At 33.6% G+C, this 20,401-nt stretch overlaps 1 protein-coding gene across 4 annotated transcripts; it reads right to left on the reverse strand.

Annotated features, from left to right (window-relative positions):
- Window positions 1-10,741: 10,741 nt before the first annotated feature.
- On the reverse strand, window positions 10,742-15,271 carry LOC114274205 (CDT1-like protein a, chloroplastic). 4 transcript variants are annotated; one of them, XM_082905585.1, is made up of 8 exons: window positions 14,817-15,271; window positions 14,215-14,334; window positions 13,883-14,117; window positions 12,455-13,210; window positions 11,635-11,836; window positions 11,459-11,549; window positions 11,130-11,156; window positions 10,742-11,090 (listed from the first exon to the last, which is right to left on the reverse strand). In XM_082905585.1, exons 1-8 carry the CDS (start codon window positions 15,110-15,112, stop codon window positions 11,060-11,062), a joined length of 1,758 nt encoding a protein of 585 aa, XP_082761711.1. In that variant the 5' UTR covers window positions 15,113-15,271; the 3' UTR covers window positions 10,742-11,059. The 4 variants fall into 4 exon arrangements, 2 of the variants coding, with proteins under 2 accessions (XP_082761711.1, XP_028071883.2); XR_014350495.1 differs by lacking the exon at window positions 11,635-11,836; XM_028216082.2 differs by having other exon boundaries at window positions 10,742-11,156.
- Between the last annotated feature and the right edge of the window lie 5,130 nt (window positions 15,272-20,401).

Genomic DNA, 20,401 nt, shown 5'->3' on the forward strand with positions numbered 1-20,401 from the left:
TGAGCATTGTCTTTAAATTTTAGTATTTTGAGATGTTGGGGTTGGTTTGGTAATTTTGTGAAAGTTTGGGGCTTTTGTGTAAATTTACAAAAGTTGGGGTTTTAGCTATATAAAGCCTAGATGCATGTTTGGCATGGAAAAAGTGAAATTAATGTTAAAACATTAATGAAAATGGAACCTAAGGGTTGTAATGTTAGTTATGGAAAATGCCCTAATTACATTGGTTGATTAATTTGTATAATTAATTGTTGGAAATGAGGAATTGAATTGAGAATGTGGAAATTGGAAAGGGAAAGGGGTTAAGGGGTGTAGTTGATTATTTATCGCTCACCTGATTGAAATGTTGATTGTATATCTATTGTTGCATTTATTTTTTTGTATAGAAATAACTGCTTTGGGCTATCGGTGGAGGATAGTCTTGATTGTTGTAGACAATGCATGATGATTAGGCAAACGGAAACTAATCACTGGAATGAGTCATTGAGTATGATGATTGAAAGAACACGTTAAATTTATGTGTTGTGTGATGATGTGTATAATTATTGTTTATATGCATTGTGTTGTGTTGGAGGAGATAGGGGATGTACTCCACGGTTTAGGGGAAGATAGGGGATGGACCTCTAAACCGGATGTTGTTGGGAGGAGATAGGGGATGGACTCCGTTGATAGAGCTCATATGCTTATCTAGTGATGTATTGACAGAGCTCATATGCTTGTCATTGGAAGTGTGATAGTGCTCATATGCATATCTGTGGAATTGATGATATAACTTGTATGCTTATCTGTTGGTATGTGATATAGCTAGTATACTTATCTATTATGAAATGGGGAAGTGCTTGATATGAGTTACTGTCTCATATGAGTTGTTTGGCCAGGTTCTGAGCCATGGTTATAAAATGAGAATTGAAAGGAACTGGAAAATGAATTGTAACATGGAATTGTATGTCATGAAACTGTAAAGTGTGATAAGAGAAAGTATCATTGTTGGCCATCTATCAACTGTTAATCTTTTAGTCATTGTTCATATTTGGTTTAGTGTATTTCTACTGGGCTGTGGCTCACCCTATATGGGAATATCATTTTCAGGTACAGGTAGCATGCCACCTCCAAGGACATAGTTTGGGAGGCTAGAGGCGGACACACTTTTGTTGTCTTATTTCTTTTTGATGTATTACATGTAAATTCAAGCCAAGGGCTTAATGTGTAAATGAGTTAGTACTCTTTTATTGTAACCAAGTGTTAACTTGGAAAGCTGTAAGCCCGTAGGGCATTTGCTTTTCTCGTTAACATGTAATACTTTTTGTAATGGAACTCTGATGAATAGAAGAATGTGGAGTTTTTATGTATCAATGCATGTCTATATTGATGGGTTTAATGTTATTATTTTGAGGGCGTTACACTTGAAATGTCCTTAGAAACCCACATCTTTTTTATTTTAGCAAAAGGATTTATTTTTACAGGATATAAATGTGAAATATGACCTTTTGTACCACAAAAATGACATGTGAGATGAGAGTGATTAGAAAATGCATGCATAAAACCATTTTTGACAGTTTTTACTTTTGAAAAAGGTTTATATCCAATTCCGGCTCTTCCAAAAATACGATTTTGATTTTTAAGAATTTTATCTAAAGTCTCTCTACCTTGAGTGAATTTGGAAAAGTATTTTTCATGTCTTCGATATTTTCTTTCAAACCAATTTGCTCCTTTTTTGAAGACTCATTTTCTTCTTGCAATACAACTAATGTTTTCTCAGAAATTGAAGACTCTTTTCGAGTTGAAATATCATTTTCCTTTTCCATTTTCATAGTTTCATTTTCTAAATCATTTATTTGGAAGTTAAGGATTCATTTTCTTTTGATAAACTTGAAATCACTTTCTTTTGACAGTTACTTTTCAGCCTAAGTTTCATAAATTCAGCATGTAATTCATCAAAAGATGATTGTAATTCATTAAACGTAAAAGATTCGTCATTTACCTCATCTTCGTTTCCAAGTGCCATTAAGCATAGGTTACCAACCTTATTTTTGCAAATTTCAGTTTCTGAGTCGTTTTCATCACTATCTTCTCCCCATGCTGCAATCATGGCTTTCTTCTTGTCCTTCTTGAATTGTTTCTTAAGTTTCGGACATTCTGATTTGTGGTGTCTAGGTTTGTTGCATTCGTAGCAGGTAATTTCAAATTTTTTTGTGATTTTCTCCCTTTTGAAAATCCCTATTATTGAAATCTTTTCTGAAATTTTTTTGCATACCTTGTTTCTTTTTCACAAACCTTTTGAACTTCCTAGTGATGAATGCCATTTCCTTATCATCATCCAAATCATCGTCCTCATCCTCTTGCTATTTCGAGGTGGAATTGAAGGTTATTCTTTTCTTCTTGTTGTTATCATCTTCTTCTTTTCCTTCTTGCATTATGAGCTCATGAGTTAAAAGAGATCCAATTAACTCATCTAGACTTAACTTTGATAAATACTTGGCCTCGGTAATGGCAATGACTTTTTTCTCCCAATTTTTTGGCAATGACCTAAGCATTTTTCTTATAATTTCAGCATTAGTATATATTTTGCCAAGAGAAGTTAAATTATTAATAATATCAGTAAAACAAGTAAACATTTGAGGAATAGTTTCATCAGGCTTCATTTTAAAGAGTTCATAATTATGGACTAGCAAACTGACTCTAGATTCTTTAACTTGTTCGGTTCCCTCATGAGTCACTATAAATTTATCCCAAATTTCTTTTGCGATTTTACATGTGAAAATTCTGTTGAACTTGTTGGTATCTAAGGCGTAGTACAACATGTTCGTGGCTTTGACATTAATTTGGGCCATTATAGTATCTGATTCATTCCACTCATCTTTAGGTTTTGGTACCCTAAGTCTATGTACGATTTTAGTAGGAATTTTTAGACCATTGCAAATAATTTTTCAGCATTTATAATCATTAGATTGAACATGTATGATCATCCTAGTTTTCCAATAGCTAAAATTTGTACCGTTAAACAGTGGTGGCCTATTGGATGCTTATCCCTCAGGTAAGGAATAGTTAGGGGTTGCCATGATTTATTCTAAGACGATTAAGTCACACAAAGTAGAGTCTAGACTCTAATACCAATTGTTATCACAGGTAGGCAACCCAAGAGGGGGGTGAATTAGGTTATTTAAAAAAAATTACAATATTAAATATTATAAACACAATATTCAGAATTTTAACAAATAAAAAACAGAATAATAATTATCAATATAAAAAATAAAAGAGATAGGGAGAGAAAATTAAACACTGAGATTTATAGTGGTTCGGCACTCCAGGCCTACATCCACTTCCCAAGGAATCTCCTTGAGAATTTCTTTACTATCAAAATGAATTAATACACCACCAAGTCTTCACCAAGCTTGTGGATTTTGCACAGGACTTACTCTTATCAATTGAGTCTTATTCAACAATAAATGCCTCACCCTTACAAAATCTGTCACAAAAATAATGAATAAAAATAAGTGGTACTTAAACCTCCTTTTACAATAATTCTCTCACAAAGAGTAAATATGAAAGTGTAAAATCAAAGGCTACACTTAGATTGAAAGTGAAAGAACAGAATACAATATACTCAAAATTTTAGAGCACACAGAAATTTTTCTCTTCAAGTTCTTGATTTTTCTCCACACACAACACTTTTATTTATACCAAAAAATCTACCCGTTGGAAATAGGACGCTCCTTGCTGACGTCATGGATTATATGGCACGCTCTTTGATTTAAATAGACAGCAAATGATAATTTTCTTTTCCATTTTTTTTATTTTTTTTGTTTTGTCAAATATAGAGCCACCACTTTTGTAGACAATTTGATCAAAAAATCACAACTTTCAAACAAACAAATGATTTGCTTCACCTTTTTTTCTTCTTGTTTTATTATATAATATATATATATGTGTGTGTGTGTGTGTGTGTGTGTGTGTGAGACATGATATAATCAATGTAGTGTAAAAAATCTAATTTCTCACGTGATGTATTTTATTTATATTATATGCATTATATATAATATTCTAATCAAATATTTGCATATATAGTAAAATCTCTTTAAATAATATTTATAATAGATCTGAACATATATATATACCATTTTTAAATTTTTGTAGAGATTTTAAACTAAACATAACCTACCAATCCATGTGGATATATCACTTTTGTTAAAAGAAGACAACTCATCAATATCAAATTTATCAAAATAATATAATCAATCAATATCAAATTTGTCAAAAGATAAATAGTGATCAGCATAATTTTTCAAAAAATGAATAGTAAAAAATATTTTTATTTAAATAATATTTAACAAATGTATCATACAATATATATTTTAAAAAAATAATATTTTGTGTCAAATAATATGTATATTAAAAAATCTAAATTTCGGCAAATAATATTTTAGACATCATCAAAATTGAACAATATGATTAACAAAAACAACAATAATAATAAGGCAATGTAAATATATACATTGGTGATTACTTTATGTTATTATTGACTAAAAACAGAGAGTGAAATGATGGTACTTACTTTTACTCCTCATTGTGGGTGGGTATGGAAATCGACAAATCATACTCAGTCGATCGACGGGAAACACGGAAGAACGAACCACCCTCCTTCCGATGGAAACCTTCGCAGCGGTGAGATGATGTGGAATAGCAGTAGCTGATGACAGTGGACGGTGGAGGACAACGGTGGTGAGGCAATGTAAATCTAGGGTTACGGTTTGAGAGTTTTTTGGGGCCAATGATGAGTTTTCTTTTGGGAAATCAGTGTTTTGTGGAGTAAAGAGATGAAATAGGAATGGTTTGTTTTCAGAATGGAGTATGCGCGGAAGAAATGGAGGGAGGGTGTTTTGGTCTTACTACACTAAATGGGACCTAATGGAATAATAAAAAATGATTTGGATTTTATGGTATAAAACTGTTAGGAATGAGATTTATGAAAAAAAACTCCCTTTTTTTATTACTAAATCTTTGAGGTTTTAATCATATACATTTATAATTTCTATAACTAATAATTATCAACTTATTTGTCCAAAAAAAAATGAAGAATTTTACAAATTAAAAAGTTCAAATTTATATCATAATGGTATTATAAAATTTATAAATTCAATTCCATAAATATCCAATTTTGTGACTTCATATCAAATTATGATTGGTCAAAAAATTGTAACAAGACAATATTTCAAAGAGAAATTCAACTATTCAAAGAGAAATTTCAATACAGAGAAATTTCAAAAATTTCAAAGAGAAATTTGAAATTTCTTTGTAATGAGCTAAGATTTCTCTAATAATATTATTGATGGACGTTAACTAATAAGAAAAAACATATTAAACCTCTCATACTACAAAAAGTTGAAAAGAGATACTGTGACAACCCTCACCTCTGATTAGCGTTAAATTGTGATTGAGCATGATAAGTAATAGATTAAGATGAAATCATGAAATGATTACATGAGTATGTTGCTTTAATTGCATTTCTATCTGTTTGTCATTGAATGATCTGTTCATGTTCTAATTTTGAATTGCGAATTGAAAGCCTTTCCGGCGACCGATTCTGAAATTGATTGGTGTTGTATGCTAATTAGGATTTATAGAATTTTATGGTAGGTTTAATTAAAATCCAATTTGAAATGATTAAATTAGATTAGATAATGCTAGATTAATTTAATAAAGGTTAATTACATGTTTGCCATTAGTGGGCCACTTTTAGAAGCATTGTTTGGGGTTAATTCATACACTTTGACACACCACTCTTTCGCCATTTTCAAGACCAAACTGAGAGAGAGAGGGAGAGTAGGAGAAAAGAATTGATTCAACAAGAATTGGCTTGGGAAATTAGAGGAATTGAAGAGGACTTGCAAAATTGGGCTTCCACACTTAGAATTCAAGACTTAAGGTAGGGAATTCTTTCTCTTAATTGTGAATTTAAGTTGTTTCTTGCATGGTTCATGGAAATATTGGAGACTAGAGTCAAGTTATAGCCTAAAGAGTTGAATTAAGAAGCAATGTGTGCATGCATGTCCATATCATTGAGTTTTGAGATCAATTACATGAGAATTTCCACATGCATGTTCATATTTTAGTTATGGTCAACGAAATCACCATGATTTTGAGCTCAATCTTGCATTTGATCATGTTTTGGAGCATTAGAGTTCATAGGAACTCATGCATGTCATGTTCTTGCATTGTTCTTCAAGTTTTAGTCAAAATCGTGTACAATTATCACACCTTTGGGGTTGATTTTATAAAATGATCTTTGAAACATGTTGTGTTACGGGTTTCTAAATGTTTTCCAGAAAATTAGCCCAAAAAAATCAAATTTGAAGCTTTAGAGGTTGAGTTTTGTGCTTGAGGGTCAATCTGGAAATTCTAAATTTTTGATCCACGCTCGAGCGTACACTTTGAGTACATGCACTTACGCTGGAGCGTCCAGGGTCACGCTCGAGCGTGAAATGCATATGCCCAGAAGTTCATGTGTTTTGCAGTCCGCTCGAGCGAGGCAATCTGCACTCAAGCGAGGATCTGAGTCTCACGCTCAATCGTGGGTCAAGCGTCCATCGAGCGTGAAAAACGTGCAACCAGTACTTTTTCATGAGTTTGCAGTCTGCTCGAACAGGGAAAGTCACGCTTGAACGGAGCTTCTTTGTCTGCATGTTCGCTCGAGCGTAGAAATTCACGCTCGAGCGAGACCCTTGTTTTCAATAAATTTTGAAAAGTGATTTAAAGTACATCTTTGCATCCTCATCCCATCCTAGGCATTCCTAGGCCATGTTTAAGGCATCTTAATGAGGATAATGTTATAGAACCACACCAAGTCAAGATAGGGGCTTAGTTATTAATCCCAGTATGTAACTTAGTGTGTGTTCATTCTGCAATTGTGTAGGGTTGGCACCCGAGGACGCTGACTAGCCTGTCTATAGCCCAGTAATTTGTGAGTAACGATATTGTAAAGATACGTTCAATTATAATTATTTTTGAACGATTGATTGTACTGCTTTTTAAAATGACATTGTTTACTGAATGAATGTTTGTCCTATTTGTAAACTGTACTCGTGACATCCATAGCAATTTACTGTTACTATACTGTTACTGCTACTGTTACAGAGATCTCTATCAGTTCCTATCCTTAGAACTATTGCTACTGTATTGATGGCCATTAACTGACCGTTCGGTCTATTAAGACCTACAGTACTGTTTTCTATTGGACGTACCACGTATGACTGTTATGATTTCTAAATGACTAATAAGGCATGAAATATGAGCCACTGATTGAATAATTGACTTACCGATGCAAATGACTGTTTTAATTAAGGAAAGGACATTCATTCTTAACCCCTTTATGCATTAGTTATTCACTGGGCTTTAGCTCACTGTTTATATATGTATGTAAGTGGCCAGGCACCGGACCGAAGCTAGGAGCGTCAAGTTAAGCTCTCGTTTTGTCAAGCCAACCACTGTGCCTCACTTCGAGGCTCAAAGTCTGTTCAAGCCAAGGCTGTTTTGGGGTGTTTCAGATTCACTCTTTTGTCTCTGTTTTTTTGTAACGAATGCTCAAGACTTGACTGTACAGTTATGGTGAAGGGTTGTGGTCCCTAACCTGGATGTTTTGTGTATATGATGTATGTATATATGTTTTGGTTGTGGATGTGGCTTTGCACATAAAAGTCTTTTTGCATTCAAATTTTCACAGCTCATCGAACATCTCTTATTTACTGTTTGGCTTCCGCCAGCCCCTTACTTTGTATTGTTGTTATTACTGTTAAACAAGCCTTTGATAATCACGGATGACAGATACTTCACTAATTTCTCCTTAAAAGAAGTGTCTTTATTTCTTTCGTTTTTTCTCATAAACTCTATTTATACATAAAATTTATACCCTTTCCTCAAAATAAAAATAAATCATAAAAATGAAGTTATAAATAAAAAGCATCTTCATGAGTGTTTTATTTTAAAGTGAAATATACATATTAAATTATATAATTTTATACAGAAATTATGTATCGTTTATTTTTATTTTTATGCCATTATTCACAAAAAAAAAGAATTATAATAATAAAATAAAAATAAAATTGATATCATGATGTCAATAAGACTACACTTATCATATTTTATTTACTATTTAATGTGTGAAATACACATGTTTTTTTGTAATAAGCTAAGATTTCTCTAATAATATTATTGATAGACGTTAACTAATAGGAAAAAACATATTAAGCCTCTCATACTATAAAAAGTTGAAAAGGGATACTTCACTAATTTCTCCTTAAAAGAAATCTATCTTTATTTCTTTCGTTTTTTCTCATAAACTCTATTTATACATAAAATTTATGCCCTTTCCTCAAAAAAAAAAAAAAAATCATAAAAAGGATGTTATAAATAAAGAGAAATTTGTCTAAGGTCCCTCTTCCATTTTTAGTAATGGAAGAGATCCATAATATTATTTTATGATGTCTAAGGTCCCTCAACTCTACACCCATATATCACAGAAAAATTTGACTCTCTCAAATCAAATCTCATCTCTCTCTCTCTCTCTCTTCGCTCTCTATTTGTTTCTCAGATTCTCTTTCTTCCTTCAACAATGGTGATTCAAACTACGATGTCGAGTTGAATTCTGAATAATTCGTCGATTGCAGCGTTTAGAGGTCGATCTATGTCCTCTTCATTGTGGCGAACCATTGAGCCCGCTCCCAAAGACCCCATTCTTGGTGTCATTGAAGCTTTACCAACATTTGGCCTTCCAACAATGGCAACCTTTGGAAGAAGACAATCAGGGTTCTGCAGATGAAATTTTAAAGCTCAAGCAAGTCATCACCACACATGTGAAGAATTTTATTTTCACTTTTTGAATGCTAAGCAGGTCCTGAAGTTACAATATTTAAAAGAAGATTAGTTTACTTGCATCAAATAAATCTCAATAACCAACTTTCAGCATATAATGATGTGTTCAGAAATATACAGATGAACACAATTTACTAAAAAAGAGAGGTAAAGTGGGACAAGAGGTTTGATAAATGATTCATTTGAATGGTTAAAAAAAGCCCAGTTTAGTTGAATCATTTGGACGGTTGAATGAATATTTCAATGGTGTTTGAGATACATAGACGCTAAGGCCAAGTTTGGGATACTTAAAAAAAGTCAAAAAGTTAAAAAGTTATTCAAAAAGTTAAAAAGTTAACACTATTTATCAAAAGTCAACAATTACGGCTGTACAATTCCCAATCCTAATTTTCCTCTACAAACCAATTTTTACAATTTTTTATTACACATTTTTTCATAAAAAGTCAAAAAGTTAATCCAAACATCCATATTTTTTCACTCAACTTTTTAGTTCAAAAAGACAAAAAATACACTTATTTAGGACACCCCAAACAACCCCCAAATTAATTGATTTTGCATATATTACTGAAATTGCATCCATTGCGGTTCTGCATAAACTAAATTTTTTTATGGAGTTAGAGATATATAGACACTAAATTAGTTGATTCAACATTTAATAATGGTATTGCATCCATTGAGGTACTGGATAAACTCCATCCCTTTAACAACCCAAAATTTCCTTTTCACTTCAGCTTACTGTTTGATAAATATCCATGCAAAAGTTCCTTGTGTGCCATTTAACCTTCCTTGCTTTTCACAATTTTCATATAAGGTGTTGATACCTGGAAATTTTGAAACTTCAACATGATGGTTGATGTTAATATTTCTTTCACTGTTTACAATAGAAATTCATTATGCAGTCAGCATTGATGTATTTTCCACTTTTCAAAAATATCATTAAGCCTATTTTAGTGTAGTGTATGCACATTTAAAATCATTTTCACTTGTATTTACTATTACCAAGAATCCATTATCAAAGTAAGAAAACAAACCACCAATATACAATGATCTTAGAAAAAGATGCTTACTGACATTTCTAGTGGTACTCTTGCGACTCGACTTCCTTCCCCGAGTTTCTTTTTGAATATTTGTTTCATCTTCTAAAATATCAGAGAGAGAGAGAGAGTTTAGGTCAAGTTGAGACTTGAACTTACTGTGTCAGAAAAATTTGTAGAGAATTTTTCTGGAGACTGAGAAGTTATGAGAAATTTGGAAAGAAATCCAGAAAAATTTGGAAAAAAATTCCTTGGATAGTGGGAAATCCAAAGAATTTTGGAGAGAAAAATTTGGAAAGAAATCTAGAGAAATTTAGCGAGAATTCTTCTAGAAATTGAAATTTTTTTGAATCAATGTATGAAAGACCTTAAACATTATAAAACTATTAAATGTCATTTATGCTATAAAATCTTAATATCAAGAACTCTAAAAAAATCCCCATAAATAAAAAATATCTTCATGAATGTTTTATCTTAAAATTAAATATACATATTCAATTATATAATTTTATACAAAAATTATGTATCATTTATTTTTATTTTTATTTTTATGCCATTATTCACAAAAAAGATTTATTAATATCATGATATTTATTATGTCAATAAAACTTGAAATACATAATGATTGTTGTAATGATATTCATATAATTCACATTCATATTCATACTCATATTCAACCATTAATAGTTATTTGTATTAAACAAAAATGGTATAAAAATATAGTAAGCATAAAATTAATTATTTGTTTAAACCTTTTTTTTTTTTTGATAAATCTATTTCTTTGAACAATTTTAATGGTGTCAATTTATGAAAACCTCTCAAAAATTTTATATAATACTACAAAATTCTATAAATAAATATATAAATTAAAAAAAAAAGTTCAATGGGTTCAATTAAACACCTACTTTATGCATAGCTCCGTCCATTTTTTTTATTTTTTTTTTTAACACTAGAAATCTTTCATTAAGTAGGAAAGGAAGGTACATCAGAAGAGACTAACGAAACGAAACAAAACAGGCTGGGTGAAACAAAGCCCAATTAACAGGTAACACCTTAGAAGCTAAAGACTTAACAACCCAGTGGCCAATTGTTGTTTCGCCCAGTCCACACAAAAGACTTAGCAACCCAGCTCTGCCCATGTTGACCAGTATAAATCCGCTTCTTTAAATAACTTGAGGAAGTGAAATTCCAATTAATTGTTGTCACTTTGCTTCCACCAGTCTTGCACGCAACAACTCCGGGCTTGATATCTTATTGATGCTACAAAAGGACAAATGATCACATTAAACAACTTGGAGTAGCTAAATATTAACAAACAAAGGAACAATTAGTTCAGAGGGGAAAGAAGACCCTGTTGAGCTTGACTTTAGTCCGACTTTGTGAAATGACTTGAGAGGTGTAGGATAAGTGGGAGCCAGAAACGGCAAAAGTGAAATACCACTACTTTTAAGTTATTTTAAATAGTTTGGAACTAACCTAACACATTTCTTGTATATACTATTTTCAATCATTTAAATGGAATTTAACACGTGAAACCTACAAATTATATATAAAAGGCTTACCATATGAGAAGATCTCCACTAGATACAGACCTCTCATAAATCCATCCAGGAACTAGTTCCTGCAAAAGTTCAAGCTGCTCTTCAACTTCTCCTGTGAACACAAGACGAGTAATCTCAAACAGAGTTTCGTGACATCAAAAGAGATTTATGTTTCTGATAATAAAATCGAGGTTTACTTCTATCAACAATATCTAGGTGGCTGGCCACTATCTTGTGCATAAGCTGCTCTTTTGTGATAACAGAACTCTTGATTGACTGAAACAAGTAACGAATCAAGTCAAAGAGTTTAGGTAAGCTGGCAATCATCTGTTGGCGCCTCATCACTTGTGAGAAGGCTGGATCCTGCTGCTCTAATGCTTTCCTCTCTTTCTCTCCAATCTGCAGAGAGAGAGAGAGAGAGAGTAAGAGGGATGTTAGGTAGTTCCTTATTTGAATCAATTATGCAACAAATGTAACCACAAGTCTTCCCATGTGAAACATAATTTGACAATGTTCCTCCCCAAACTAGGCATAAAAATACAAGAGCATGAGTGGAACGAGTAAATGTTGTTTTCATCAAAACACTTCCTCTTTAAAATGATAACATTAGGGCCAATCTTTATGCTACTACTACTATATTCTATATCAGGGAAATAGTTCCAGGACACACTACAATTTTACCTCATCAGAAACTAATTCTGACAAGCCTCCTAAATAAAGCAGAGTAGCTATCCTCTTTACTTGTTTTCTCAGTCAAAATTAGGCAGCCCATGTGGTTTCTACTTTGTTAAATTTTAGCATCTTAAACATCAATTATAAAACACACCATTATAGTATTACACACTTTGCCTAGATCTCCAAGCCTGACTTTGTTATAAATAAGAAGTGAACAAAATCTATGCCTAGATATATCATATAAGATGGCTGATATATTCCATCAGCATGAATGAATTCTAAGACAAAGATACGCTGTGAAAAGGATTAAAGGGTAGGATAGCAAATCCATCGTGGGCTTACCGATTGCAGAAGATTCTCGGGAAGAATTTCAAAAATATCACTGTCAATGTCAACTGATACTCCTCCAGTGATATTGACTTCATCCTCCATCTTTGCATTTTCCACAGGGGTGTCAAATTTCAATGATCTGATACGAAGTGGCCGATTAACAGATTTGTTGGGTGAGCTGGTCGAATCATCGTCCGGGCTCATATAACACCTCTTTGGAGGTTGCAATGCAGGTGTGGCACTCATCAGCTTTACTGGAGTCAAAAAGTGTTTTGCAGGAGTTCCTTGTACGGTAGGAGTTCGCACAGAAGAACAGACTTCATTCTTCACGAAATTTATATCTTTCATGGCAGTTGCAGGTGAATGATGCTGTGGTACAGTTGCTTGAGAAGCCCGGAGTGAACAGTTTTGATGGGTGGTTGGTTTTAAAGAAAATTTACTAATGAATGGGGCAGCAGATGCACTGATTCGCTCATCATAGGAACTGTGGTCAACCTGCAGCTCTGAAACAGGGGGAACTGAAGGCTGAACAGACACTAATGATTGTTCTGGATTACTATGTACTGCTTCAATGCGTAAAACTTCTTTTGAAAAGCATTTTTGGAAAGATTGAGATAGATGGGATGCTGCTGCTGGCTGTGGTTCTTCAAGTGCATCAGTTAGTGCCTCACCGATCAAGGATGAACTGGAGGCCTTGATTGTGCTTGTATGCAGATCTAGCTTTGACTGGTTGAATGGCTCTGGTAGCGTTCCCTCTGGAACTTCCCCCTGCATGCTAAGAGATATTGTTAATTACGCAAGCTATGCCAAAAAAAATCAGGATGACAGTGCAAGCAAAACAAAAGGCAGATGATTATAGACAATAATATCTTTAAAGTACATCAGAGGCAAAATGCAGATATAGAATATAGACCAAATTGTTCTTGAAACGCAAAGCCAACTTCCTAGCTGGGGACAAGCATTCATACTTCGGGTTCAGACCATCAAAAAGTCGCAGGACGCGTCTCTAACTTGTCACCATGACACTAATACTGATAACTGAACTGGAGTTTTGCATTCTACACAATTAAATAGTGTGGTGAAAATTGATTATGCTGAAATTTGGGAATGATTTACAGAATTAGGTTTTAATTTGTGAAATTGGCACCTTTCTGTGTAATTTGGTCAGTGAAATTTATTCTTTGTTTGGGTTAATTGATGTTAGAAATTAGGATTTGAATTGCCAACCCAACAAAACCAACCACACCAAACCTCCCACTACAAAACCAAAAGATTCAGTTATAGGTATAGTATGGTCATTTTCATTACCATTTTATAGGAAACCAACATGTTCAGTATGGGGCCAATTTTGCTTTATAAACTGTCCGAACCAAACCAATTACACACTTACATTCAGGCTCACGAAATCAATCTTAAAACTTCATAGAAGAATATGTATACCTCACGATGGGCTTTAAAGAAATCCAATAGTCTACCCTGAAAGACCTTCCTCATGTGCGAATTCCCACTAGCCAATTTCATCATGCCCTCATTCTTAATAGCATCAACATTCATAGTAACATGAAGATCAGGCTTCATACAACAAGTTCGCTCATCATGTACAAGTACCTTCTTTATCTCAATCACTTCAGGCAAAATAAACTTCAATTGTGCTAAATGACCATGGGAGAACCTCCTACAAAAATTAAATCATGACATTACAAATCTAATGAAAAGGATTAAAAAAAGAAATCCTCTGGCTATATAGAAGTTTGCATGTATCAAAATTTTACCTATCTGTCAAACGCTCTACTTTGGGGCAAATATTTGTAAATGTGGACATTGAGCCCCTCAACCTAAGCAGCCGAATCGAACTATCCAAGCTATTGAAGAACTTTCCCAATATCTCATACCTGAAAGTAATTCAACTCCACCATCAGCAATTGACTAAAAACATGGTCTGCGTGCTTGTCCAGAAGATAAAAAATAAAAAATAAATCAATTCCCCTGGTTTTTACATATTACCCAATGTACTTAGTCGGAGCTACAAGAACAAAACTTTACAAAGATTTGCCAGGAACCAAAATCCAGCAAATTAGTTAAAGGTACAAATAAGTTGAGAGTTTTGATTGGCTGAAACAAAATAACCAAAACAATTATTCAACAAATTGGGAGAAAGAAAAAAAAAATCTGCTTGAATTTGAAATGGCCTTAGCTCTCCCTGATCTATAAAAGCATAATGCTCAAATCAGATTCAAGTAATTCATCATTTTCTCTCAAAAACAAACAAAATGTTACTATTACAAGATCTATAGAAACAACAACATAACTGACAAAACCCGTAAATTTTCACCAACATTTTACGAAAAAGTAATCAAACTTGCATAAAACATACTTTTCCGGAAGATTTACGTCATCAGAACCGGACTTTTCGTACTGATAGGGCCGATCTTGATCTGGAATCGGGAGCTCTGAAGCGATATCTCTCATTTCTTCCACCGACGCCGCAGTTCGGCGGTTCCGGACTCGACTCGGAGGGTTTGGTGGCTTCTCGGGGGTTTTGGAGCTACATGTACTCGAATCAGAACAAGCTTTGGCCAATTGATCGGGAGGCGAGGACTTCGGGGCTGATGAATGTAGTATCTTCTTCGATTTAAATGAATCAAAGGGTAATGAGTCTGAAGACTCCATTACTTAGTTGATGGTTTGGGGACTGGTGGGAGATAACTAGGGTTTGGGGGATCTGAAAGAGACCGTCGTGACCTGTCTCCTCCGGGACTTCACCGTTTGCTCTGGCTCAGAGAGAGAGAGAGAGAGAGAGAGAGAGACTAACACTATGTTTGGAAGAGAAATGCGTGGTAGCTCGAGAGTTAAGCGGCTCGAATGCCCCGAGTGTCAAAACGACGTCGTTTTGACACTATTTTTTTTTTTTTTTTTCTTCTTTTTCCTTCTTTCTTGAACTGGTTTGAGTGGTTTGAGAGAGAGGCAAGAGAGAAACAGAGGTGAAAGAAACAGAGGAGGAGGAAGAGAGGAAGAGAGAGGCGAGAGAGAGGAGAAGCCGAAGCTTGATCTTCGAGAGGCCGAAGCTTGATCCGCCATGGACGGAGAGGCCGAAGCTTGATCTTCGGCTATGGGTCTTCGGCTCAACTCTTTTCAGACTTGGTTGTTTTGATTTTGTTTTGATTTTTTTATTTTTTTTTTTTGATTTTTTTGGTGATTTTGCAAACTGTGATTTTGTTTTGAGACTTGATTTTTTTTGTGATTTTTTTTTTGTGTGTGCTGATTTTGATCTTCGGCTGAACCATTACGTTTTTGATCTCTTCTTCTTCCTCTTTGGGTTTGAGGAGAGAGAGAGAGAGAGCTGTGTGGCTTTTCAACAAACCCAGAAGGCTTTTTCAAGCTACGTAGAAGAGAAAGAAGGAAAGACAGAGAAAGGTTTTTCAACAAATCCAAAGGGAAGGAAGAAGAGAAAGAACGAAGGAGAAAGAAAAAAAAAAAAAAATTCGAGCCATTCGAGCTTTCCATTTTCGAGCTACATAGCGGGGTCGATGTTTGGAATTAAGGAGATAAAGGCCCCGTTTATACTGAGGGATTAACGGGCAGGGGTTGTTAGCGAGAGAATTAAGTAAATTTGTATTTGTTTTGATGATAATTGTTAGTGTAGGAATTATTAAATTATTTTTATATAAGATAATAAAATAAATAAAAAAATATAAAAAATTAACACATTAATATTTATAAAAAAAATTTCAATATATAACAAATAAAAAAAATAAATTTTTTTTTAATCCCTTCACTATTTTTCTAATACCATCAATCTTCATTTCAATCCCCTCCCCAACCTCCATCTATATCATCTCCACCATCCTAATTCCCTCCCCAATTTTACAAACAAACACAATGTTAAATAACACCCCTGCCATCCTAATCCTCTCCCATCTACTTAACCCCAAAACAAAAAAAAAAAATGATTACATAAGAGATAGAGAGGGGAAAAAAACAAAAAAGAAAGGAAATTTTTTTTTATTTTTTATGTAACTATAATATTGAGATTTTTCTACTTCTTACTTGGTTAGATTTCATAAAAGAAAATAAAAGAAATTATTTTATATTATATTATCAAAATAATATAAAAGCTCTTGAGAATATGCGTGTCAATCATTTTATTATTTTTATTTTTATATGGACAAAATTGATATTATGAAAATATAAGAATTTGTTGATTTCTTTTCTCTCCCAATCTCTTCACTTTTGGAAAAGATTGAAAATGAGTCTCCGTTCATCTCAATTTCTCCGCATTTCTCTCCACTTAGATTATCCAAATAAATAAATAAAATACATCTCTCAATTTTTTCTCTTTTCTCTCCAAATCACTTAACCCAAACATGGTGTAAATAACCCTAATATACTTATATTATATATAATTTAGAGAGAAGAAGGCTATACATGTAATTTAATCTAATTGGCATTACAAAGCAAGGAGGCGGTGTGGCGCGGTTAGGGGATGTAATTTTGGCTCGTGGCCCATGGACAGATCATGGTCCGAGGTGGGCTCAGCCCGTTTAGGCCCAAGCCCATCCCGAGGCCTTGGGCCAGGGCCTAGGCCATCATTTTGAAGCCCCGCTCGTGGCCGACTGAGGCCCAATGTTATTTTTAATAGAAAATAATAATATTTTGGTAAAAAAAATATATAAAAGTTGTTTAGGCCTGTCGAAGCCCGCCCAAAAGCCCGAGCCCAGGGGCCCGGCCCACTGGTCTGCCCAAAGCCTGAATACTTCTAGGCTTGGGCTTGGGCTTAGGCCTAGTTTTCTGGCCCGGCCCGGCCCGGCCCGATTTTTTGACGGGAGCACGCAAGGCCCAATATGGGCCGGGCCGGGCCGGATCAAAATTACACCCCTAGGCACGGTTGATGGGAAAAAATGCCGGGAACACGCAGAGGTATAGCTATCCCTACTCGCAATGAGTAATTATTTTTATTTTTTTAATCATATCTTATCTTCCATTAAATTTTAATTTGATAAAAATAATATTCCACCCATTTTATTAAATTAATATTAAATGAAAGGAGTTGTATTTTTTTTTTGTTATAAAATCAATAAAGTGTTTAACTCTTTATCAAATCTTGTAAATAGACAATCGGGTAAATGATTATCTGGTCAACAAGTGGACGATTAGTCAAACAACTAGGTGGATGACCGAATTGAGGAAGATTTGATGAAAATTTATACTAGGGCAGACGACTGGTCAGTTTTGATGAAATGATTGGAGAACATCTTATTATATTAAACTCATTTTTAAATTTAACAAAAAAATTGAGTAAGCATTAGAGATCCTTTAAGATGATTAAAACCTTGTTTGACAACTACATGTTTTAACTAAAAAATTAATATAAATTGTCACATTACTTTCTTTGCTTGTGTACACATTTTTTCATAAAAAATAAAAAGTTATTAAAATAATTTATTTCTAAATGAGACCTAGCTAATTCTATATTTGAGTAGTTAGGTAACTCTATGAATTTAAAAAAAAAAATAAAAAATATAAAAATATTAGTATATGAGCATATGGTCATACAATATGATAATTTTTGATAATATTAGCATAAATTGTCTAACAATAGATGTCTGTATACTTTGTTTATGATATTTCAAACTTGACAAATTATATGGGTTGTGATCATTTTTATTCTAAAATTGTAATGAAATGTTTTCATTATATTATTCAAGGAGTAGAGATTGTAATAATTTTTTTAAAATTTAAAATAATAATAAAGTTTTTATTATTACTTCACAATACTTAAATGATGTAATAAAAATCTTCCACTGTAACTATGTAAGAAAATGATCCTAGTCCTAATTATTTTTACCCCTTTCATTGATCGATTACAAAATCACTATAAATTTTAAAGTGTATAAACAAAAATCACATAACATGGCACAAATGTCATTGAGGGACTAATCATGTTGTACAGGATAATTACTCCTAATATAAACTAATCCTCGTTGTGTGTATATGTTAGTCTTTTGTGCCTTGTTTTTATCTAATTTCCTAATCTGATTAAATTGGACCGTTGAAGACTACAAAGGGTGGGGAATTAAAAGTTTTGTATAGTTTCCTTCGATGCTAAATTGGACCGTTGGAAAAAGTAGATAGTTACAAAACTTCATTCAATTATTTAGATGGTTTGCTATTTAGAGGCTGATTTGTTTGCCCCAAAAAGATGTATAATAAACAATTTAAAAATAGAGGAATTATACATTGAACAGTAAAAAATAATGCGTAAATTATAAATATACTTCATGAAATGTGTTTAAAATACGATTTGTCTACAGTTGTTTTGAAAATTACATCTCGTTTTTTGAAGTTTATAATTTCATAATAAATGACCCATTTTATTAATAAACTATAAAGTTTAATTAAATTTTTTTAATAATGTCAGAAATTTATTTCAATTAATAATTTAAGTAATTTTATTATTGCATAAGAGATCAGTTATAAATTTTATTTTTTCAATTAATTGTGGTAAATAAAAAATTATAAAATTGGAATATTTATAATTTTCTAAACTACAAATAACAATTTATATTTTAAGCAAATGTCATGAATGTATTTGTAATCTATCCAGATATGATTTTATCTGTTAGACATACAAACAAGTATAAATGGCTAATTGAAATTAGTTTGGAAACATAGGCCTTATTTGTTTGAATGAATTAGGTGAGTGATGGATTGCAATTGATTATTAGTTGTGTGAGAAATAGTTCTTAAACTATTTGATTGAATATAATGTATATTTTATATTTATTTTGTCATAACATTAGATATCCAAAAATAATTATTCTACTAAATTCTATATTGGTTGGTGTACGGGGAAGAAATAATTCTCCTCGTATAATCCTGTTGACTAAGTCCGCGCTCCTCCGTACGACGTCGCTTTGTCACCTGAAAATGCAAACGTGAGCTAGCCGGCGGGTGTGTGCCGGAAACCTCTCTGATGCTTAAGTCAGAAAACTTGACAAATAAACAAAGCTCAATGTATTCAGGAAGCAAAATTGTATGTTGTGTTATGTTACCTCCTCCAAGGTGATGCTTGTGAGCTTTTATAGGTTTCGAGTGGCACAATCCTAGTAGGACTTTTATTTCTCCATGCAGAGTCCTCCTAGGATTCATACTCCTAAAGGAAAATGCTTATCCTTTTACACCCCCTCACTGCTCAAACCAAGTGGGATGATTTTTACCACGGCCGAACTACCATTTGACCGAAGTACCTACGGCTATGCTGAGCCATAGAATAGGCCGAACTATTCCTTAGTTCGGTTCTCCCTTTGCTCCTCATTACCTCGGTTCTCTCTTGTTCAACCCATGGTATGTTTGGACCGAACCAACGATTTGCGGCCGGTATAACTCCAAGACCGGTATAACTTCCAAGACCGGTCTAAATTCAAGTTGATTCCTGAGCCGAAGTAACTTCATCTCTTTTGGCCGAAGTAACATTATCTCTATCGGGCCGGAGTAATTTTTCGGCCCTTTTTACTTTGGGCCATAAAGTCCATCTCATAGCTCGGTCCAATTTTCACCAAAAATTACCCTCTCAATTGCCCCTTAATTCCATTCTGCACAGCATGATTGGGATTACCTGGTGACCAGCCGAGCTAACGTTTTTAAGCCTTCCTAGCCGAGCTAAAAAAAAAAAAAAAAAACCCCTTTTGCCTCTCCAGCCGGGCTAAAAATCCCATTAACCTCTCCAGCCGAGCTTAATTTACTCCAAGTTCCGATTGTCCGGTCAAAACGTCTCTTCAATCACTGTGACTGTAACGCTTCACTTTCCAATGACACGTGGCAGGCTCTGATAGGCTGTGGGCAGCTGTCACGCTACCCTCGTACTACGAAAATTTTGAACAGTTTCCCGCTTTTTCTCTCTCCCTTTTCACAAAACAACTCCTCCAGCCTTGAATCATTCACCCACACATTTCACCATTT

Source organism: Camellia sinensis, chromosome 14, assembly GCF_055761805.1.
Source record: "Camellia sinensis isolate YWXY chromosome 14, ASM5576180v1, whole genome shotgun sequence".
In the NCBI taxonomy this organism is placed as follows: Eukaryota; Viridiplantae; Streptophyta; class Magnoliopsida; order Ericales; family Theaceae; genus Camellia; species Camellia sinensis.